The sequence below is a fragment of the Caloenas nicobarica genome, chromosome 12, assembly GCF_036013445.1.
Source record: "Caloenas nicobarica isolate bCalNic1 chromosome 12, bCalNic1.hap1, whole genome shotgun sequence".
In the NCBI taxonomy this organism is placed as follows: Eukaryota; Metazoa; Chordata; class Aves; order Columbiformes; family Columbidae; genus Caloenas; species Caloenas nicobarica.
The window spans coordinates 7870652-7894765 of record NC_088256.1 but is presented as its reverse complement, the minus strand read 5'-3'; the positions used below and the strand labels follow the sequence as shown (position 1 = coordinate 7894765).

At 52.6% G+C, this 24114-nt stretch overlaps 1 protein-coding gene across 2 annotated transcripts in view; it reads right to left on the bottom strand.

The window, feature by feature from the left end:
- Positions 1–6695, bottom strand: part of PCDH19 (protocadherin 19) — a 55263-nt gene extending 48568 nt beyond the window's left edge. For both annotated transcript variants that reach the window (XM_065643199.1, XM_065643200.1), the window contains exons 1-2: positions 4555–6695; positions 1191–1518 (exon numbers count right to left, since the gene is read on the bottom strand). In XM_065643199.1, the coding sequence (XP_065499271.1) occupies positions 1191–1518; positions 4555–6695 (2469 nt within the window). The remainder of the gene's footprint in view (positions 1–1190; positions 1519–4554) is intronic.
- Positions 6696–24114: the final 17419 nt, after the last annotated feature.

Genomic DNA, 24114 nt, shown 5'->3' with positions numbered 1-24114 from the left:
GCAGGAGAAGCTTGGAACGCAGGTTGGGGAGAAGAAAGGAGCCAAGTGCCCACAATCTGCCACGGAGATCCCAACAATCCCTTCCCAACCGTTCAGTCACTAAAAGCCTCGTCTCTGCTTTGAGTGACGGGCATCTGGGCTGGGAGTACCCCAAAACTGGGCTAACGCCAGTACATGATCTCTCGAGAGCTGGGTCTATAGCCTTAGCGGAGGTTAAACACCAGAGTTCAGCGAGTGTTTTGCCAATACGAATGTGGCAGTATTGGGCCCGCCGGCACCAGCCTTCTCCAGCAGCCCTGCAGACTCCCGCAGGGCCAGGCTCTGCTCTTCATAGCACAAGTATAAATCTGAAGCAGCTCCACTGTCTTCAGCAGCATCATTTTGCATTTACACCAGCACACTGAACACAAAACAGAGCAAGCCATAAATATTTCAGCTGCTTTTTCAGCTTTGTTATTCTCTTCAAAGCAGGAAACATGACAAACCTTTGATTGTTTTGCTTAATACCAAACAATAATTCAAAGAGAGACAAACAAGCAACATTAAATGATGCCTGTGATGTACAGGAAAGCCCATGAATTAGACGAACCTGATGAGGATGGCGTGGATCTTAGCGGCCTTTGGCAGGTACCGCGCATCCCTCCCGCATGGGCGTGCGCCCCAGCCCTGCGTGGCGAGGGGACAGCACCGGGCCAGGCGGTCACGCCAGGGCACCCTGTGCTGCCTGTGTCCCAGCACAACCCGCTGCCTCCAGAGCAACAGCCACCAACACCACTTTCAACAACCTTTTAAAAAAAACTCTGACGAAGGCAATGAGTGTCTCTTCCCTCGAGCATCACCACGCTCAAAATTCACTTGCAAAACAGCCACATCCAGCCTCCCAGCAGCACGGAGAGAGCCTGACCTGGCCCGGTAGCGGCAGCATCCCTGCCTGGACACTTCTGGGGGTCTCTGTGGTGTCTGGGGGTGAAACATCCACCCATGACCACAGGTCGGGGCTGCCCCAGAACCCACAAGCCTGTCCTCCATTGCTCCCTCGCCCCGGAGCGTCGCACACATGGAAACCACCGCTGCCCGTTCGCTCGGTGCCCCGTTTCGGCACCGATAACACCAACAAACCCGCACGCCACGGTCCACGTGCCGAGTCATTAGAGATGCCCCAGGGGCACGGGCTGCCCACCCGCACTCACCTCCGGCAGCGGCATCCCGTTGATGATGAGGTCGGGCTGCTGGGGGCTCTGCCCCGTGAAGGTGTGATGGTAGATGTGGTTGGAGCCGGCGTTCCTGTTGTTCTGGCTCTCCACGTTGAGGAAGGTGCTTTCGGAGCGGCGGCAGCCCAGCGGCAGGGTCTGCTGGTGGTAGTCGAAGTAGTTGAGGGATGAAGTCAGAGACGAGCAGCTCACGACGTTCATTTTATCCGTCTCTTCCACGTCCCGCGGTACCAGGCGGATATCATTCTTGCTGATTTTCTTTTTCTTGCTTGATTTCTTTTGATGCCCGTAGGAGTATTCTGCGATTCTGGGGGATAGAAGGAAAATGAATAGCTGAGAGCATCTCGAACCCTGCCCCGCTAAATACACACGCGGAAACCCAGAGGGCTTGGCCCCCATCTCCATATGGGCTTCTTAGTCACGCACATTACGTCATGATTTGGGTCTGGTGGCACAACACGGTCTTTAGCCTGTTTTCATATGAATTAAGTTTTCAGGTCAAATATGAAAAATAACGGGAAGGGAGAATGTCTCTCTTATTTTCTAGTGCTTATAATTGCTGATATTAGTTACTAGGAGTGAAGTCCAGCCTGCAGAAGAGAAAAACGAAGATGTTGAAATACATTAGCTGAAAAGGGTACCTGCATTCATTTCCATGCATAATAAGGATTTTAAAAGTGATTTAATTTGGTCCCCTAATGAAAATTCAGAATGAAGAGCAGATTTTTCTCCCAGTTCATTTTCCACAGCAGTAAATAAAGCAGACCCAGAAGCAGTCCTAGCTGGCAAGCTCTATTCTCTCACATTCCAAAGGCTGTTTGTTTATTAATGCTTTATCCAAGTTGCTGGTGTTTTGACTATCTCCTGATAATACCTGATAACTCAAAATCTTTTCTCCAACCGCATCCTATTCCTCCCTCACCCCTTGACATGCACATCCCTTTCTGCTGGGAAATGTATTCGCCTTCTAGAAACTGGAGAACGACAACTGTGTTTTGCAAAGAGAAACGATCCTTTTTGACCTTTCTTTTTTTTTTCTTTTTTTTTTACTGCGAGCTTGTTTTTCTCTGCTTTTCTTTTCCTCTTTGCTTCCCACCTATCAAAAGAATCCACTGATGAAGTGCCTTGTTTGTCTTCTGCAAAAACACCGGAGGAAAAAAGTTATCGTAAAACACCACCCAAGCAAATAATGACAAATATGACTGCACCTTGCATTCACTGGGTGTGCTCTGCTCAGAGTGACTGTGACTCCTCTTTCCATGGGGAGCAACATAGCCCCAGCCAATGCCCCACAGACAAATCTGTGCGTGCTCAGTGCTGGGCAGCTCCCAGGAAAGCACATCAAATGCTACCCACAGTCAGAAATACACAATTGAAAGTCAGGACTTTGCTGCTCTTCTTGTTATGATAACAGCATTAAAAAAAAAAAAAAAAGAAAATCCAATAGCTGCAACAGAAATAATGGGATGAATAAATAATACAGTTTATCTAGAAAGGCAAATATTGGACAAATATTCTTGTTCCAGAAAGCTAATTGCCTGAGCATGAAAATGCCACCAAGCCGAACAGCTCTCATATAACCTTATGTGCCTCATAAATTAACACATTTTATGAAGACTCTCCAGCAGCTGTTGTGAAGAACCTCTAAAATAAGGCACTGGCAAAGGCTAAAGGCACGTACCCAGCCCGGGGAGAGGGTGCCCCACGGTCACGGCCACGGCTGAGCCTACTTGGTGCTCCTCCACCTCCACAGCTGATTCTTCCTGCTCAGATGCACCCTGATAACAGCCCAAGCATCCCCCTGAGCGTGCAAATAAATCAGAGGAAGGCAGGGATTTCTGTTGTGCCAACAATCTATATGCTGCTGACTCCTCTAACAATGCTTGATGAAGCTTTAATTGTTTTGTTTACCTAAATGTTTAAGTTTGGCAATGCAAGAGCCCAATTATTTCCTGCAGGCATTCATTTTGCTGTCCTTTCTCTATTGACCAATTATTTAATTAAACTGCACTTCATTAATCCCTAAGCCATCACAGTAAACCCAAGGCTTATACATATGTGAGAAGCTGTTAGTGGCACCACCACAATGTGATTTTTATCCATTCATGTCCTATTCTCATTTAATGGGCCGAGCTGGCAAGAAATCTGGTATATTACCTTTCACTTGAAGCTAGACATCCCATAATACAACACAGACCGACCTTTATTTGCAGATTTTTTCCCCCCATGGAGCAAAAAGGTTTATAAATGGAGTTTACGCTGTGAAAACGCGGTGTAAAAACCAAACCGTCCGGCATTATTTCTGCGCAAATAAAACTTTAAAGACCGCACATCCCCCTGCGCCGCAGAATCGCCGGGGGCCAGCATGCGTTTCCAAGGTAGAGCGAAATTAATTTCCATCCTTCCCCTCTGAAACGACTCGGTGCCGAAGGAATGGAGAAGTCATGGCTATTTCACTAGTAACAGGATTAAACCATTTATGAGGCATTGCAGCTGCTCTTTTATGGCATCTGATTGATATTCATGTGTGGTTAGCATTTGTCTCCTAACTTGTGTAACACAGAGAATAGTAAAAGAGAGACAATAATCGCCAGGCTGTTACATATTCAGGGGACTGGATTTCCCCTACCAGCCTTTCAGCGGCTCCGGGCGCGGGGCTGACCTCCCCTCCGGCATTTCGGACCCGGGAACACGCATCCAGCCAGGGCAAAAAATAACGCAGCGCTGCAAAAATCCTCCCTCGCCCCATCGCTCCCAGCCCAAGCGGCTGCTGGAGCTGCGCGTCGGGGGGAAACCGGCTGATTTTCAACCACTATTTTATCCGCTTGGCCCCATCACCAGCCATGGCGAGGAGCCGCATCGGGTGCACAATGGCTCTTTTGAACGGCGAGCGAGGGCTTACGGGTGCCACCGCGGCCGCTCGCCCCGTCTGCTGCGGTGGGCTGGGGGGGCTTTTCCCCCCTCACGAGGCCGGGGAGCCGTGCTGGGGACGGAGGGGCTGCCCAGGGGAACCAGCCACGCCACCGTAACACTGTTCTCCCCCCGTTCCGGCGACGGAGCGCGTAAAATCAGAGATGCTGCTGCAACAGATTGTCGAGCTACACAATTAAGTCGATTCACTACTCAGCACAGATTTCTGTGCTTCTCCCAGAGAAGAATTTTTTTAAAGCTTTGCAGGAAATTTTCTCAGAGGGACGCAAACCTCACTTGTGTTCCGAAAGCAAATTTAACATCACCCCACCAGCCTCCCCCCCACAAGTATACAGCAGCAAATTGAAAAGTTACTATGACTGCAAAAATCAAAGCAGACCCAGCAGGTGCACAGAAACAAAGATGTCTTTACCTGCAGTTGTAGGTCCTGATTTCCTTGTTATCCCTTTTGCACTTGACTGCCACGAAGATCATGGTGACAAAAAGAATGGCTGCGATAGACCCCAGGGCAATAATGAAAATCAGGGAGAGGTTAACAGATCCTATGGACTCCTGGGCATCCAGGGCTGGAGACAGGTATATCAAAATCAAGGCAGAAGCTGAGAGAGATGTTTTTCCATGGTCATGAGCCACTACAATCAGCTCGTAGGCTGTCTTTGCATTCTCCCCAAAGGCTCTGGTGGTCCTTATCTCTCCATTGACCTGGTCTATCTCAAAAAATCCTCTGTCTCCTTCCACCATTTCGTAGGAAAGTCTGCCATTTTCACCCTCATCATAGTCATCTGCCTTGACCACCGTCACCAAGTAGCCGACCCCCGCGTTCCTGGGGATGTACACCTCTGCGGTCCCGTTGACCAGTGGTGGGGCTGTGATCACAGGGGTGTTGTCATTGACATCCAGGACGATCACTCTGACAGTGGCATTGCTCTGCAGTGAGGGATTACCCCCATCTTTTGCCAAGACCTTAAACTCAAAGGCCTTCGTCTGTTCATGATTGAAAGACCTCAAAGCATAGATATCTCCAGAGTTGGGATTGATGGAGACATAGGTGAAGACAGGCATGTCCCTGACTTGAGAGGGCACAATCTGGTAGGAGACGCTGCCATTGAGGCCCAGGTCAGGGTCCCTGGCCGAGACTGAGAGGAGATAGGCCCCTGGGGTGTTGTTCTCCTGCACGATGACCTGGTAATAAGGCTTGGAGAAGTGAGGATGGTTGTCATTCTCATCAGTGATCTTGACAGTGAAGGACTTGGTGGCCTGCAGGGAGGGGACACCATTGTCCTTGGCCTGGATGGTGAGGTTGTACTGGTCCCTCTGCTCCCGGTCCAGCCTCCCATCCACCAGGATGGTGGAGAAGCTCTCGTACTCCTGGAGCCGGAAAGGCACATTGCCCAGGAGCTTGCACTGCACCCGCCCGTTGGCCCCAGAGTCACGGTCTGAGACCCTCACCAGGGCGATGACGTAGCCCGGCGGGGCGTTCTCGCTCACCTCCACCAGCTCACTGTTGACAGAGAGCAGGTTGATGAGGGGTGGGTTGTCGTTGGCATCCTGGACACTGATGGTCACTTTGCAATGGGCAGGAATGGAGTTAGGCCCCAAGTCCTTGGCCTGCACGTCCAGCTCATAGACATGACCCTCCTCATAGTCAATGGCACCACTCACTGTGATGAGGCCACTCTGGGGGTCGATCTGGAAGAGCTCCCGGGCCCGCTCAGAGACATAGCTGTGGAAGGAGTAGAGGACCTGGCCATTGGTGCCCTCGTCCGGGTCGGAGGCATTGAGGCGGATCACCGGGGTTCCCGGTGGGGCGTTTTCAGGCACGCTGACAGTGTAGGCCGGCTCCTCGAAGAGCGGGTTGTTGTCATTGGAGTCGATGACGCGGATGCTGAGCTCCACCGTGCCAAAGTTGGGCGGGTCACCACCATCCAGCGCCGTGATCACGTAGCTGTAGTGGGACTGGGTCTCGCGGTCCAGGCTCTTCTCCACCACCAGCTCGGCAAAGCGGGACCCATCGCCTCGCGTCTTGGTCTCCAGCCCAAAGAGGTCATTGGGAGTGATCTCATAGCTCTGTACACCAAAGCTGCCCGAGTCCGGGTCATAGGCACTCTCCAGCGGCACTCGGGTGCCAGGGCTGGCCGTCTCCGAGATTTCCAGCTCGATCTGGTCGGTGGGGAAGCTGGGTGCATTGTCGTTGAGGTCCTTGATCTCCAGCTTGATCACGCAGATCTCCATGGAGCTGGACATCACCTCCAGCGAGATGACACACTTGGGGCTCTGCCGGCACAGCAGGTCCCGGTCGATCTTCTGTTTGGTCACCAGCAGCCCAGACCCGGGGCTGATGTCCACCAGGTGGGGGGCCGAGTTGGAGACCACCCGGAAGGCGGTGGGCTGCCGGGGGTCCAGCACAAAACCGGCGTCCCGGGCGTCCTTGGCGACGTTGGCGATCACCGTGCCGGCCCGCTGCTCCTCCTCCACCGAGTACTTGAGGTTGACGAGGGCCCCGGCGCCGGCCCACAGCAAGGCGGCCCCCAGCAGCGCCGGGAGAGCCCCCATCGCCGCCGCCGCCCCCACCGGCCACCAGCCGCGCCCCGACGGCCGCTGGCCGCCCGCCTCAGCGGCCCGCCGTCCTCATGCGGGCAGCGCCCGCCAGGCTGCCCCGGCGACGGCGGGCGGGTGCGGGCACCGGAGCCGCGGTCCCCCGCGCCCACGCCGCCCGCTCAGGTGCTCCGAGCCGGCGGCGCCGCGCATGGGCCGGGCATGGCGTGCGGGAGCAGGAGCTGGAGCGGGGTGCAGAGCCAAGGGGCGCCGAGCCGAGCTGTGCCGAGCCGAGCCCGCTCCCGCCGGCGCTCGCTGCGGCGGCCGCACGCCACTGCCCGCAGTCCGGAGCGCCGGCGGGCGGCGCGGGGGCGGGCGGCCGTGAGTGGCGGCCAATGGGTGCTCGGGGGCGGGGCCGGCGCGCAGCGCCGCTGCCAATGGGGTCGCGCTGAGACGTGCTCCCGGCCGGCGGGGCGGGGCCGGGGCGGGGCCCGCGGAGCGGCGCGGCCGGGAGCCCGAGCGGGGTGCGGAGCCGCGCGGGGAGGCTGCTCCGTGCCGGGAGCCTGTAGCCCCGCAGCGCCGAGCCCGGCTCGGTGCCCGGGAGCCGTGGGCCCACCGGCGCTTTGGGCCGCCGCGGCAGCCGCTGTGTGGCCGCGGTCACCGGCGGTTCCTTCCTCAGCGCCGCGGGCGCGCAGAGGGCGGCGGTGGGTCCCTGCGGGCACCGGGGTGGGTGCCGCGGGGCCGGGAACGGGGAACCCCCGGTTCCGTCCCGAGCGCCCCCAGGCCCCCGTTTCCTTCTGGGGCAGGAGTCGGCTCGCCCCGCTCCGGCTTTACCGCACCCCACCCCGCCGGGCAGGGTCCTCCGAGAACCGGCGTGGGACCCGGGACTGCAGAGTCGCCCGGGCGGTTCCAGCGGCGGCAGCGCTGGCTGCTCACTACTAGTTATTGGGGAAAGCACCGTAGTAACGTCTTCTCTTAAAAATGAAACAAAACTTCCATTGTCCGTGTGCCAGTGCCTTACCTCGAGTCCCCAGCGCACGGCACTCACGTTTCCGTGGTCTAATTACACGGGGCACTGGGAAGATGTCGCCGTGCCTGGGGCACGGGGGCGGTGCTGCTCCCGGCGGGTTCCGGCTTGCGGCGCTCAGCTTGGAGCCTTTCAGCTGCAAACTCCCAGATTAAAAAAGGCGCCGGGTGCCGGCGCGTCCCTGCGGCAAACCGCCCCGGGAGCCCGCGGATCGATAGCGGCGAGCTGGCGCCGCGGCGGGGAACGCAGTGGGACGAGCTACCCGGGCGGAGCTGCCGCGGCAGAGGCCCCGAGCGGACGCCTCGCCGGTGCAGCCGTCCAGCGGGCACAGCCCGAGCACCCCCGCGGCGGCGGCTCCGGCCCCCGCCCGGCCCCGGCCGCGCCGTCCGGCCGCGTCGCGGCTTCCCAGGTACAACCGCGCCATCTAGTGGCCCCCGCGGGCGGCGCGGAGCGGCGGGGCCCGGCCCGAACCGCGCACGGCGGAGCGGGGAACTCGCCCGGCCCTGGGGGGGCCCCCACGGTGCGTTGCCTGGGCGGCTCCGGGGCGGCACGGCCACGGGCTGCCAGCCGGCTGGTTGGACCCGCGGAGGGTGCCCGGGACACCGCCCCATCTAGAGACACCGCCCCATCTAGAGACACCACCTCCCGGGAAAGCATCCGTCCACCGACACCGTCCCGCCGGACACCACCCGTTCAGAGACACCACCCGCCGTGACACAATCCCCTGTGACATCTGTCGAGGGACACCACCCCCTCCAGGGACACAAGCCCCTCCAGCGACATCATGCCCCAGGACACCCGAGGGGATCCCTCCCTTTTCTCCGGGAGACCTGAGCGGGACGCGGGGTCCCTCCGCACCTGACCGCCGGGTCCCGGAGGAGCGGGAGCACAAGGCAGCCGAGAGAAAAGCCTTTGCCAGGCATTTCTTCCCCTCTCCGGGAAAGAGCGGCGTGGGTCATCGCGACCCGCGGGGGAGTGGGGGTGGGACGCGGGGAGGCGACAGGTGGGGACGGTGCGACTGGGCAAACCTTCTGCTCCTGCGTTCGCGAAGTCTTCCTTGGAAAAATTAATTCTGATGACTTGAACTGTGCCATGTGGATTGAAAACCTGGCTGAAGGATCATAAACAAAGGGTAATTAGAAACAGGGGGAGGTGTTTATGGGGTACTGCAGGGATCTAGGTTAGGTCTGCTCTCATTTAATACCCTCATTAATGACCTGGAAAGAGGGAGTAAACTACACATTAATGAATTTGGCAGATGATGCTATACTGGGAGGTGCTGTGAGCTCCAGCAAGCATAGAAAATTAACACAAAAAGGGCCTAGTGAGATTAGAAACATGGGCAGGAAGCAGTAAAAGGAGCTGTGCCTTGGACAAATGTGAGTGAGTGCAGCTGGGAGGCAAACACAAGTACAAACCAACAGCAGAAGGGGCAGCCGTGGCTGAGCCAAGCCAGCAGCACCAGAGCAACACCCCAGCAAAGAGCCTGGGGCAAGGGAAACAGCGAGGGGGACCCAGGAGGCTGCTGAGCATAAGGGCAGTGGGGAAGGGGTGAGCCACTGATGTCCAAGGATGGCATGGAGGTGCTGGGGGGCTCAGGTGTGGCCCCAGCCGGAGCACAGGGCTCCCTCAGCACAGATATGTTGGCAGCGATTCAGAGGGAAGCCACACAAATGATCAAAGGCACAGAGAGACTGATTTCTGAAGGAAGATTAAAAGGCTTAAACATATATATTGCTTGGCTAAGACCTGTCCATGGGGAGACAAACTAAGAGCCTTACAGATCTGGTTGGTGTAAATAGAGAGGGAGGGAAGGAATTATTTAATAGAGTACAAGGGGCATCACCAGAAGGGATGACAGGAAATGAAGAAATGGAGCATTTAGGTTGAATGTCACAGGGGAAAAAATTCCCTCTGCTGACAGCAAAAATTATGAGGCTGTGACGTGGTTCCCTGGAGGGAGAAAGTTCTGTGGCTTGAGATATTTAAAACCAGACAGGATCAGTCTGAATATAAAGGCGCCTGCGATGAGCCACTGGCAGGGGATGCGAGGAGGAGTGAAAGCTGGGCAGGAACACACCTCATTCTCTAGTTCTTTTTCCACTGAAATATTTCATTATGTATCACATATATAAAAGTTCTGCATTTTTTATTTATTGCATATATGTATTTCAACAGCTGTAAAGGAAATCACTGACATGATTAATGCTGTGCCAGGGCTGAAAAGGCCCTGAAATTGGAGAAACTTCACCTCTGTATAGTCACAGAGGGGGATTAGAAGGGTGCTAAGTGACTGGCAGAGGTTGCTGAGCAGATCCACAGTGTGACATACCCTGAACCACAAGGTCTCCTGCATGTTCGGCTTCTGCAGAGCATCTTGGCTTTCTGCAGGATGCACTCCAGGTGACCAAGGAGTAGCCAGGCAACAGCTGGCCAGCTGCAAGGCATCCGTAACCTTGCTTAATGGTCCATTCCTTCACCCTGAGCTAATGCTCAGTTTGCCAGAGGCTGTGACAGAATCCCTTCGGAAGAAAACAGGCATCGATTGCAGCCCCACCCCTCCCCATCTCCTGCCTCACTGGAAGTCTGTGAGTGCTGTCAACAAAATGGATTAATAGTCCTATTATCAGTTCAGATGGATGGCTAGGGTGAGGAGAAAACATCGCGTCCCAGGGAACTCAAGTAGGCACATTAATAAAGATGCCACACATTGGCTCTGAAATCTAAAAGCTTTGCTCCACTCCTTGCAACACAATTAGTTTATCCAAAGCCCAACACTCCCATCATGATGCATCTGCCAATGTCCCCAGCGCTAGTGCATGGTGGCCTGACAAGGAGGGAAGGGGTGGGTGGCACAGTGGTCCTTATGTCCTCCTTGGCCAAACCCCATGCAAGAGCACTCTGTGCATGGCCTGTCACTCACTGGCTCATTGATGGGTATAGGCAGCATGCAACAAAGGTATTGGTTCTGCCCACGCTGTAAAATAAGGAAAGCTTTTAATTAACAGCAAGTGGTGCAGCCTGCAGCCCTTTGTTTGAGCGCTAATGCAAATGACTTTCCTTTCCAACCCAGCATTTATAGCTGTCTCTCTTGTACCTGTCAAAAAGTAAATCTCAGGATCTAAAACATGTATATTTAAAACTATGGTATCAGCAGGCTGTCAAGCCTGGTGTTTTTTATTAAACATTCCTTGTGCAGGGCATGAAAGCAAAGGATGAGTACAGGGTGAGGCCAGCAAAGCAGCGAGGCAGGTACCTGCCTCCCAGCACCTGACTGGACTGTAGAGGCTCCATGGGCAAACTGGCCTCCACCATCACCCACAGACAGGGCAGCAGGATGGACTCAGCCCTGCCTCTCCCAGGGCACACTGCTGCAGAGGGTGGTGGGCTTCAGGGGCTCCACACACACCCTGCCTCCCCCTATAGCAAAGGCTTCCACTGGTACCCTGCCCCGATGCTGGTACTCGAGCCACCACTCACATCTTCTACTACAACAAAGAGGGAGCAAAGCTCACTCCAACCCAGCTCCCTCAGCACCCCATTTCTCCAGGTGCGGCACAGAACTGGAGAAAACATGAGCAAAATCATTTGAGGTTTTGAAATTTGTTTTAAACAAAGAAGAACTTTATCTTTTTAATTTTTCAGAATCTTTCTTTTAATTTCACATTTCTGAAGTGTTGTTTTTTGCCTTTCCGGCACCTTTCCCTTCTAGCTACTAGGTGAAGTAAAATAAATGATGTAGGTTTATTTTTTTTTCCTTTCTTTGCTTATCCAGTTCTGCAAAACTTGAAAGCTTTTCAAAGCATCTGTGTGTTGGCAGTTACAGTTTAGATTTGTACTTTTTTTTTTCCCCTAGCAATGTTTCTAATATCACACCAAAGTAGGAAAAAAAAGCCACCCTGTAGCATAGAAAAAGGAAATTAAGAAATAGGAAAACTCAGAGCAAAATCCCTATCAGACATCTGCTGTGTGAAGAGAAAGGGAAGACCTAAAAAGGATAAAAATACAATATTTTATATTTGGAGGGGTGTTTGGAAAATAAAACAAAATATTCATCTTAGAATTAAACACTTCTTTTTTCCCCCATCATGTGGGAATTCAACATGTGTCCACTCTCAAGAGGGTTTGGAGCGAGAACAGCCTGGCCAGCTCTGCCCATCAGCCCTCTAAAAGCCAAACTTTATCGAGCATCCGCAGGACTTGCAGACATCTGTCCATGTAACTCTGTTAGCAGTTTGCACAGAATGCAGATAAGGGACCACTGCTGTAAAATATTGAGTCTTTGGACTATAAAAAAAAAAACCCTGTCTTCTAAGCTGAAATCTAACTTTATTTGTACTCCTGCAATTCCATCCAAGTCAGCAGGGTTTCCTGGCTGTTAGCAAGGGCAGCGTCTGGCACACTCCTTCCACAGGAGAGGTTAAAGTGCCAAAGAAAGGACAGCATCACTCTGAGGAATTCGATAAACTCCTATCACTCAATAGTTTAATTCACTTTTCCTGATGCAGCATCTTTTATCAAAGATTACATAATGCTGAATAATCATGAAGCACATAATGCAGAGCCAGACAGGCAGTTATAATCAGATTTAAAGCCTATATTAAAAAAGTGGCAGGTGCAGGGCTAAGGCTCCGCTCCCGCACTGGTGTCGGTCCAAAGTAAACCCGCTGGAGCCGCTCCTGATTTATACAACCTGCCCGACAGCAAAATGTGGGGAGTGGGGTGAACTAAAGTGATGATGTTTTGTGGAGGTACCTAAGGAACGAAGCAGGTGAAGGCAGTGCAGGGCACAGCATCACTGTGTGCGTGTGGTGGGCAGCGCCTGGCTCCTGGCAGTGTGCACCAGGCAACACAAAGGCGAAAGGCAGTCAACATCATCAACCCCGCTCTTTCCAATGTGGTCTATTCAGATGGAAAGCAAAAAATGCTGCATGATTCCAGTGGCCATTACAGGCGACATGGCCTTTCCCCCTGCCTCGCTGGCCCATGTCCTGGCTGCTGCCAGCATTCATCACCCAGCGACTACTCAACAGCCTTTGCCAAATGAGCACACTCATTCTCAGGCCACTTTTCAGGAGGCATGTTATGAAAAGCCACTGCTGTAACCACCTCTGCTGGCTGTGTCAGATGAGGGGCTGGAACTGAGCAGGGTGAGGACGTGCCACCACCCAGGCAGGGGAGCTGCAGCAAGGACCAGGACCAGTGAGTCAGTCCCACCGCACTGAAGTCAGCATCGAGCACCAAACAGCATCCTCACAGCACACAGACAGCCGACCCACTGTCGGCCGCAGGATCAGACCAAAAAACCTATGCGGCTTGATTGATTTGATCCCGTATTTTACAGGAAAAGCTGACCTGAGGGTCTGAAAAGGGCTCCTCACCCCCTGAGACACCCCCCTGGCCCCCAGGCGCAGCAGCACACCTGCAGCTGGCAGCCTGCAGGGAGACACAAGTTTCAGCCCTGCTGGCTAAATATTTCCCATGCAATCAATTCCAGCATATAAAACCATCAAACGGGATAACCTTGTGATCAAATGGCCAACAGAGAAAAGTGCTTAATATTATCCACTCCAGATAATGAGCTGTATTTGTAGCACAGGCCCCAAACACACATCACCATGCACTAAATGCCATGCAATTGCCTGCACAACAAGTTAAGCAAAGATTAAAAGCGAGGAGGAGAGAAGAGGGAGGGTAGAAAATGAAGCACAGGGAAATTGCAATCTGTGCCGTCAGCATGTGCAGGAGCAGAGTCAGGGGAGCGCTGCAATGCAGCTCAGCGCACAATTGCATGGTGGACCTTCAGGATGGCGTGTTGGACGCCTGCCTGGATTTACAAACAATGCATGCTGTTACCCACACAGGTGAAGAACAGACGGCCTTAGGGTTTACAAGACAGCAATGCCATGGATGAATTAAGAGGCAACCAAACTCCTCTTTGTGGGAAATCTGCCTGCCAGCAAAGGTTATCCTAGGTGATGGGAGAATAGTTGCTCTTTGTACCCTGCAACAAATAGGATGTCTTAATTCAGTGTTCAGGTCCTTGCATGGACAAACAGATTGTGAAGGCTGGGGGAACAGAGACACCTGGGGAAGGACAGTGATTTAGAGAAACAGAACAGCGCAGTATCTCTGGTCTGAATGGCTACACAGGTAACACACAGGGTTGGCAAACTCCACACAGCCGCTCCAGCAACATCAAAACAGTCACGAACACAACTAAACCACTTATTCTATGATTTTTTTCTTCTTCTTTTCTCCCCTCTTCATTCCAGGTACACTGCTTTGTTTGCTGCTGACCCCATGGGATGGGAAAGAGACTGCGATGCTTCCTTCTTCCACCAGAAATTAGATACCTCGCACTGGCAGAGAGTTGACAGTTCCCAAACACTCGCTTGCCTTTACATAGCCACAAGCCTGCTGCCCAGGACACCAACAGGCAGGAGAGCACATTTCTGGGATATATACAGCCTCCTGCTGCAGCGCTGAACACCATCTGAGAGATTTCGGCAGCATTCCTCAGCTGGCGAGATTTGCCCCAGCTCTGGAGCCGTGGATGGAAATGTGTAGCACCAGCTGAGGAACAGCCCCTGCCTGCAGGCCAGGCTCCAGCTCCATCCCAACAAGGTGCCGACATCAGGCAATCTGGCTCTGGCTCCTCGCTGGTATTGACTTAGCAGCATCCTGCAGTTTGACGTTTCAAACACTGCCTGCCTGTATCCTACACCTGGCAATTAGCAGTTGAGGCACTGATGCCAGCATGCTTCCCTCCTTCCTTCCCACTTCTGCAACTGCAAATGTAGGGAAATGGCAGAATACACCCATCAAAACCACAACTGTCCCCCAGCATCTCTGCATGGATTGTTTTCATCCACCAAACTGAGATTCGCATGTTGCGGCACCTGCCTGTGCTGTCTGCGGTGAGCCTGATGCTCCTGCACCACAGCACAGCCCAGCTACCAGTGCTGTTTCAGAGATGTGAATGTCAGGGAAAGCCATTTGTCACATAACTGCCTACAAGAGAAGGGAGAAAAAGCTAGGAAAATGCCTCACAATTTCTGTAGTTATGGCCTCTTCAAATGCCTACACGATGTCAGACACAGCGCAGGGGAAAGGGCTGGCACAGCTTATCATAACTGAACCCAGGGTGGATGCTGTTCCAAACCAGCGATTAATAGTCTGCTAGGATTTGGTTTGGCACAGCAAAGAACCCAGTGCGGTGTCTCAGAAGGATGCCAGATGGACAGCCTGGAGCAGAGACCCCAGCCAGCACCGGCACACCACAGAGCAGGTGCTGGCAATGCTGGGGCAGTTGGTGACCCCGCGCTGCATGGTGCTTGCTCCTTATTTGTGGGGTAACTGCGTCCTGGCAGGGACCGGCTCCTGCCGCTGTCCCAGGCCCTGGAGCTCCTCAAGCTGTTCCCAGCACCATGCAGAACAGGCATAACGCTGGATGCAAAGACCAGCACGCAGGCAGGATCACTGGCTCCTGTCCTCCCGCAGCACCAGCAGAGGCTGCTGAGCAGCACAAGCACATGAAGGCAGACTTGTTGCCACTCTTGCATCAGGTGTATCTCTGCAACAAATTTCTGGAGCTCACTTCTAGGATGAAGCTTTCCTCCTGCAGCCCAGGCTGCTCCTCCTCCCCTTCCCCAGCCCTCGGACTTCATTTGCTTTGCGGGGATGAGACATCACCCTCCAGGCAGCCAAAACAGCAGCCATGGCTCCAGCAGTCCAAAATAACGCAGTGTGGTCCCTCAAGAGGCCACCCACCTGCCACGGAGTGGGTGAACAGAGCACCCAGCCCAGGATGGAGCTGCCTCCCCCCAGGACCTTGGGCCAAGGTGCCACCACAGCCATGGCCAACATGGACCCTGTCCTTCAGAGAAGGACACAGCTGAGAAGTGGCAACCATGCCCATGCAACAGCTCGCATCGCTCATCCCCTTGGAAAGTAAGAGGTAGATCTTGGCTATCCATGCGATCAGAGACCAACGTCTCAGTGTCTGCTGATGGCAACCTATCCTCCAATGTGAGGCTAAGGATAAAAGTGAGTGCAGCTGGGCCACAAGATATATTGTTTGGATCAGTCTGAGAAGCACTTATGCAGTGTTTTATTAACCATAATGGATAGCTGTGCCTGGTAAAATGAGTAATAATCTCGTTTAAGGGATCGCTCCTGAATCACACAGTGTTGCTGCCAATGCCACAAACTTTTCTCACTGGTCTGCAGGCCAAATCCCTTCCTGGAGCAAGCAATGCCCAGAACAAAAGAGAACAAATCAAACAGGAGCAGCTTTCTGGCCTTTTTTTTTTTTTTTTTAAAGAATTGGAGAGAATATAACAGATAGCATCCTACATCTCACAGTGCCTCTGATTTTCACACTTCATGTCACCTTAGTCCATCTAGAACACTATCTTACTTACCCAGCCTGCTGCTCCACATCCAGCTCCGATTTTTCTTGGGGACAGAGCTCTGCCTGGAGTAAGCGGTCAGTGGCTAATGGAAGGAAATAGAGGAAAAAGTAATTTACATCAGCTAAGCATTTCTTCTGTTCACTGCTATTTTGTGATCATCTATAATTTTAATCTATTAACAGTAGAAGATGCATCTGTTCTCTAGGTTTATCTTGTTTACAGGTGATGTGATCCTGAGGCATTGGTCTACTATTTGAGAGCATTTTTGGAAATTCTATATTTCTACAATTATGAGTGACCTCTGAAAGCAAGGGAGGCACTTGGGGAGGGATGGCATCCTACCTGACAGAGGAGCTGCCTTTTAAGCAAGAGTGTTACACACTCAGTAGCAGCAAAGCCTGCCACATCCAGACTGCCAGCCCACTTTTGCAATGACAAGACACACCGCTGCCATCACCCCAGCTCTGGCTAAAGAGCCATGAGATGCAGCAGGTGGCAGCAGCTTGGAGACAGACACACAGACACTGTGCAGAGCTGGGACCAGACACCCAGACTGGGAGGACTGATGCGGAACACATTTGGATCCCAGAGAAAGTGGTCACCTAGAGCATGGCTTTGCATGCACGTCCTCCTGAGACATCCTCCCCCTTATTCTCCACCCCGTGCCCTAGACACTCACACAGTCAAGCCAAGGCTGTGATTCAGGGCACCAAGCCCTCCTGCAGCCAGGGAATAAATAATCATCAAAGTCAGGGCAAGTACCATGTTCAAAGGGAAAAGCAGCAATTACAGCCTAGAGCATGTGGCAGAGTTACGTGATAAGCTACGTGAAAACACACACTTCTTGGCAGAGACTTAACATATACCCCAACCCTATCACTATGATTTACTTTAGTTTGTAAGCTAATCAGCTGACAGTGCTGTGGAGCCAGGGCTGGCACCGGGTGACAGCTGAGGGTCCTGATGGAGAAAGCCACCGGTATGATCTACTGCCCACATAGCCCCTCTGCACCCTACACAGGGCACCCCTAAACCTGGGAGGGGTGCAAGTGGGAGACTCGGCACCACAGAGCATGGATCAAACATCTGTCCTCCTATCCATCCATGGGGAAGGCCTGAGCAACCAGCCCGTGACCCAGATCAAGTTTCCAGCCCTGAAGAATAAAAACACAGCTCCTTGAAATTCTGCCTGCCCTTCGCAAACAAAGCCCATGGCTGGGCACCCCAGTCCTGCCTGCACAGCCGGGAATTCGGGCTAACCCCACAGCCGGATGGGGGACCTCACATAACCATCAAGGCTGCTGCTCAGCCTCCCGTATACAACAAATAATCAGAAAATACTAAATAGGTCTCTCGCAATGCACACAAATGCCGCGGGGATCATCCTCTAAGATGAGCCGATTTTCCCCCCAGGACCCTCCTTTGAACTCTGTTTTTTCCAAGCCCAGGACGGTATCATTTTCCTCGCCGCTATCAAGGCCAGCAGCACAGGTGGTCTGTCCTCCGCTGCTGTCCCCAAGGGGATGTTCCTGCCTGCACATGGAAATGCAGCACACTCGCTCAGGTTTTGAATAAGTCACCTATCTCCAAGAATCACAGCCACCCCCAGTGGCTCTGCCCACTGGGCTCTGGCTGATGCCATCACTCACACACTGAAGTTTTCACACAGCTTCAGGCATCTGCAGAACCTGAGCAGGAACAGGCAGACCTGGTTTGGGTATTATATTCTGTAAATTTGCAGCAAAGTGTTTATTGGAAACATTTAGCTCTTTCTGTTCATTAATGAAGTTCAAATATACTTTGATTTTCTTCATATTTGCTCATTATTTGAAATTGCACAGGGATGCTTTAATGGGGATGTTCCGGAGCAGGGACTGCCTGCCCGCTGTTCAAAGGCGAGCAGCAGCCACGGCACAACCCTGCTGCGGCCCCGACACGCTCTGCGGGATGGAAACCTGGCAGGGATTCAGGCTCCTACTGCCGCCCCCCAGACCTCCTCGTTCTGCAGGCTTTTCTGCAAGCAGACTTTGCTCCAGACACAGGAGCTCTTGCTGAGAGCAATTTAAAAGGGTTTGCAAACATCGGCATGGTTCTTATTGAAACAAATATCCACCAATCTGTGCCATGCTTCGAGAGCACCAGCTCCGGGAAAGATCATATCTCCCCAGCTGGTTCAGACAAGGTGTCACGGCAGCGGTGTCAGAGCCGCTTGGGCACAGGCAGCCTCCTGCCAGCCCTGCCTGTGCCACGGGGCACATGTCCTGGCCACCCTCCCAGCCAGCACACAGCCCCACTGGGACCACGGTGCTGGAGGAGGGAGGAGGTGAATGCAGCTGGAGAGCATGAGGGGACACTCCATTGCCAAAATGTCGCCTGTGGTAGGAGCACCCAAGCCAAGGAGGACAATTGGGTGGGAGGTCATTGTTGGCACCAAGCACAGCTTCGCTGTGCTCCCGTCAACACCTGCATGGAGAATGAAGCTCCCATGTAAACGAGACCACCATGCAGGCAAGGAAATGCAGATTCTCCTTTTTCTGCTGCTTCAGCCACCTGCCTGAGCCAGACCAGGAGGTCTGAGGCAACCCTGGCTGGTGTAATCAGAAGGGAGAACTTTGGGCTGAGACATATACCCCTTGTTAATCCTGGTTACACCAAGAAGGAGCATCGGTGATGCTGCCACATCTGCCAAACTGCAGAAGGAACTCTCGCCTTGGGCATAGTGGAGATTCCCTGCCCCAGCTGTGGGACAAACAGCCAGCACAGGGGTTTCCAAACAAGAAGCCAACACCAACCAGCAGAAAGCTTTCCTGTGGATACTTCAACCACTGCTGAAACTTCTGCAGACTGAATATTCCAGACCTGCTGTAGCGTTCTGGTATTTCACATAGATCGCGCAAACCCAGTTTAGTTCGGGAATTATATGGTGATGGATAGCTAGATGCAAGGAAAGGCCATTATATGCTATAAAAAGCTACACAGTCTTCCTGCCTGCTCCGTGCTCTGTGACAAACCATCTGCTCTGCCTGCACCTCCTTTTGTTTATCCTGCTCAGCTCAGCTGAAATTAAAATTGACAAAAGCAATTTCTCCCGATCAAGTTGGAAAGATAAGGAGAGCGGCTGCTGCACACACTGCCATAGAAACCTGGGCTACTCCAGCATTTCATCCTCCTCCTCCCTGTGCAGCAGCTAAGCCTGTGAAGTGCCCAGCTGCAGTGGGAAGATCCTCTTGCTCACGCCAAAGGAGAAATACAGATGGATTTAGCCACAGGAGATCCATCTCGCAAACACAGCACTGAGAAGGACTTTTGTTTTAGTCGTGCTCCAATCCCCTCCCCTTGGATTCAGAAGTACAAAGTGGCCCCTTTGATTAGAAAAGCACATTTGGATGAATTTGGAATTATTTCCCATTCGAGGGAGGGGAGGGGGAAAGGCAGCATATTTTCTCAGAGAACATTGCTGGAGTGTTTGAGAACCTTCTAGGTTATATTTACACCACTAAAGCACTTTTCAGCTCAAAGCACTCTGCAAAATATGGGTCCAGGCTGCAGATGCAGCTGTAGCTCAGCTCTGCCACCATATCTCCAGGATTTGGTCCCCCAGCTCTTCAGCCCAGCCTCTGACAATACACCTGCACAGGGCTGTAAAAAAATGGGAGACACCTCCTCCCACTCCAGGACCTTGTCCTCATGGGGCTGGAGCACAAGCCCCCCTCCCCTTTAAGCCCAGCAGAGTCAGCTCCTGTAACATATTTGCACCCCTCGGTGCTGCACAGTACGTGCAACAGCCCAGAGCCGGAGGCACAGAGCGCAGCTCTTAAAAGACAGGCGACCTTCATATTTCTACATCCGATTTCTTTAGACGTGTTAATAGCATGAGGACTCTTTTCTCCAAGATGCAGGAACAGCTGTTCAAGTCTCCACTGAATTAAGCTAAGGGCAAGTTTTATATTTTGAAGAGAGATTTTTGGGGCTCTGGTATTTTTTTTTTTTTTTTAAACCTGAGAGCAAAGAAAGACATCAGAAAAACAAGCTGCTAGACATGCCATTTTCCCTGTGCCCATATAACTCAGGAACAGCTGAATAAAACTGCTGTCCGTGTTCCTGACAAATTCCCCAGTGGGCTGAGTAAAGGCTGGAGAAATTCCACCCCAGAAGGTAATCGCTTTTTTTTTTTCCTTCCTTCCTGAAGTTATTAGAGTTGCAGGAAGACCCTGAAGCAGAAGCCCCTTGACTCGCAGGAGCAGCAGAGCAGTGTGTGCTGGAGCCCACCGTTGTGGGCAGCACCTGGGGCTGGGGGAACCAGCTTTTGCAGGGCAATGCAGCAAAGTAAGGGGGCCATCAAACGTCACAGCCCTTCTGCTCACTACAGTCACAAGTGGAGGGTCAGGAGTCCTCCAGGGCTTGAGAGGAGACCAAGGAATGCTCTAGGTAGGAATAGGGGTCTTCTGCATCTTCTCCAGGCATCCCTGGCTCTATGACCCCATTCGACAGCAAAAAGCAGCTCTCACAGCTCGGGTGAAACCCAAATAGAGGGTGCCTCGATTCCCAACCAGCATTTAACCTCCTCCCTCTATTGTGCCAGTCTGACGTAGAAAACCTCATCGCTCCACAGTCCTGCAGCCAGAGGTGCCAGGCGCTCACTACCACCAATTAATCAAGATGACTGCTTTGATCATGTTACATGTCAAGGGGTAGATAACAATGATAACCCCCCCCACAACAAGGCAAAATCTGAGCGATGACGGCAGCAAATCAATAGAGTGGTTCTGGATTTGCACAGGATGTGTGAACTTAGGATCTGGATCTGCTCCTGGGCTTTTCCAGGATAAGCAAGATTAGATCTGGATCAATCCCAAGCTTACCAGGGCTAAGCAAGATTAGACCACAGATCAGCTTCCGTATTGATCATATAATTTGTCACTACTATACTTGGGGAAAAAAAAAAATCCCCTGTGCAGCAAATGGAGGCTGTACCAGCACAAGGGAGTGGAGATGCCAGCCCTGCTCCCCTCGCTATATTCATTAGACTTGTCATTCACTCAGCACAGGCATTGTTTTCTGTGATAACATACTTAAAATTCAGCAGCACACTCTTCCCCACATTTAAATAGAAACAGAGATTTACCCCCGGACATATATTATGCATTAAACCAGTATTTTAGGAATTGGAGTAAGAATTCACCTGACTCCTCATTTATCTGCAGCTAATGAGGTTCTGCAAATCAGCACCCCGTGAAGGCTCCCTCCTGGATGAGAGCCGGAGGGATCACAATGCTGGGATGGCACAAACAGAGGGAGCAGCATGCGGTACAAGTAGTAACTCGGGGGAGAAGCAAGCCGAGCATCCGAGGAAGCCGGGTACACAAAGAGAATGGGGAATGATCCACAACACCACTTGCTTGACAGCATCCGCCGGCATCGGCCGATGCGATGTGACATTTCCATGTCTGGTATGGGGACGTGACTTCTTCATCTAGACCTTGCTCAGTTGCCCTGGGATTTTGAAGGGTTTGATGATAATAATAACTGGTTGTGGTTTTTTTCATGTGAGCTGCTTTTTATGCATCCCTGACTAGAAGAGTTAGAAGGAATCAAAGACTTCGCAAACCTTCTGGCAGCTTTAGGGATCGCAGCCCACTGCAAGCAGGGAGGAGAGGGAAGAGCTCTCCTGGCCTCTGAAGTTTGCTCCTCCTTGGGGAGCTGCAGAAAGTTATTTCTGCAATATTGCAACTGGATCAGCTGAGGAGGAGATGACATGAGATTAATGAAATAATAGTGCTCTGAGGGCTGAGCAGGGCAGGATGTCGCCCTGGTGATGCTCTTAACAGCTCGCTGAGCAGCTGGCAGGGGAAACCACAGACACGAACCTTCTGCCTTCAACCCTTTGCCTCCATGCAGCAAGGACTACTTCTGTCTGCATCTCTCCCATGTCCTCATCCCCTCCTGAGCCAGGAAGGGTCATTTCCAGGCACAGACAACACATTGCTCAGTCACAGCTGATGCAAGAACACCAAACCACAGCTTGCTGTGTTTGCAGTGTGATGAATACACAGTGCTTGGGACTCATTTATCCAAACAGAAGTCATCCCCAAAATTCCTCTTCAAATTTTCCCTAGGTACCCATGTCCCTTTCCTATTGACTGCACTCTTGAAAGCATTCTGTTGAAGACTAGCATTCTCACATGAGTGGGAGATAACACCAATAAATCAGTGGGTCATGCTGCTGCCAGGGAGACCCTGCTGAGGAAGGGCTGTGGGGGCACCTGGTGCTTGGTTTGGGATCCCTCTCTGAGCCCCCCCAATTGTCTCAGCCCAGCCTCAGAGCAAGACCAGGGTTTACCTTGCCCCATGCACCAGGAGCCCCTCGAGAGTCTCAGCCACCATCTGCAGACACCAGTTTCTGCAAACAACACATTCACACTTTTTTTTGCCTGCTTATCCCAGTAAATATGTTTCAGTTAATCCAATTTGCTCTCACATTGAGTAGCGTCAAACACAGCAGCTGCCAACCAAATATTAAAGATACAAAAAAATAAAAGGCAGCTCCAGCCCCTTGCTGGCGGTTTGGGAGGCAAGGCTCAGGGCAGGCATCCACACGTTGCCGAGGGCAAGCAATTCCCTCGGCCCCACAAGACACAGCTGGGGTACGCTGGTGACCAGCAGCAAATAACATAGGGGCAAAGGACTAAATCACATTTGTACAACCTCCTCCCCCGTGTTTCTCTGCATTATTTAAGAGAAAACATGTTCTCTTCTAGTCTTTATTCTTTTGCACTCAATTTCTGCTGCTGCTGAGTGAACTAAATCAAACCCTCCAAGCCCAGGCTTCGAAGCAGCGTGAAGCCACCATCTGGGTCTGATCCAGGTCTAGAAAGGTGTCCCAGTTCCTGCAGCGGGACAGAGCTGGCTCTGGGATCAGACAGACCTGGGCTCAGCAGAGCCAAGGGCTGCCACACATCGACTGGAAGCCCAGAACCCAACACTTGTAGCTTTGAAATGCAGATCCAGGTCCAAACCCTGGGGAAGAGCCATGCTCAGGCAGCTGCTGGTGACTCTGACCAAGACCATCACAAGCATTGAAAAGGACCAGGACAAAGCAAGAGCCTGAGACCACCATGGCCAGGCAACAAAAGCCCCAGGTCCTCCGCCCTCACTCAAGCATCAGACAGGTCTGCAGAACTGCAGTTCCATGTAATAAGTGTCACACCAACCTGTCTAAAGACCCCAGGAGGAGCCTGTAAATCCCCCACACCCTCACAACCCCAGGGCCTTGCAGGAGCAGCATCACTTTCCTCAGCAAAATGACTCCTCACCATGGGCAGGAGGAGGGGAAGGTAACAAAAGGGCAGCCCCACACATGGCCCAGTACAGGCAGGGGAGCTGCTTCCCCCCAGCAGGCTGAGCCGGCAGCAGGAAGGGGGTTCTGCCCCCCTCAGGGCACACATAAGGGCATGAGGTTAGAGCAGGTGCCAGCATCTCTATTGGGAAACCTCCCCCTGCAGAGCTCAATTGATTTTTTTTTTTTTAATTAATCTATTAACAGCAGTCAGGGTTGAGCTATCTTCAGATGCTATTTAAGCTGCTTTGCCTCAAATTCAGCATTTGCATGGTGGGATTAAGTCAGATGGGGGAGCAGGGACACAAGCACCTCTGGGTGCTGTTGTGTGGTGTCTGCACCCCCACCTCCTCACAGCCCTGCATCCAGCATCCCCAAAGCTTCCCCCAACCTGGGCAAGGCTGCGGAAGAAGTGAAGGAGCCCCAAAAGGTTGGGGTGCAGCATCTGAGGGCCAGACCCCACCAGCCTGAGGTTCTCCAGCCCAGCAGGACCCCCAGCAGCCTCCACCAGAGATCCTTCATGCTTTGGAAAAAAAGCTCAGTGAGGAGGATTTCTCCGCTCTGTCATTAACCTGACATAATGTCTTTCCTGCTGGCAGCTTTCAGGCTCAGCAGGTTTGTTATAAAATTCATTATCAGATATTGCAATCACAGTCA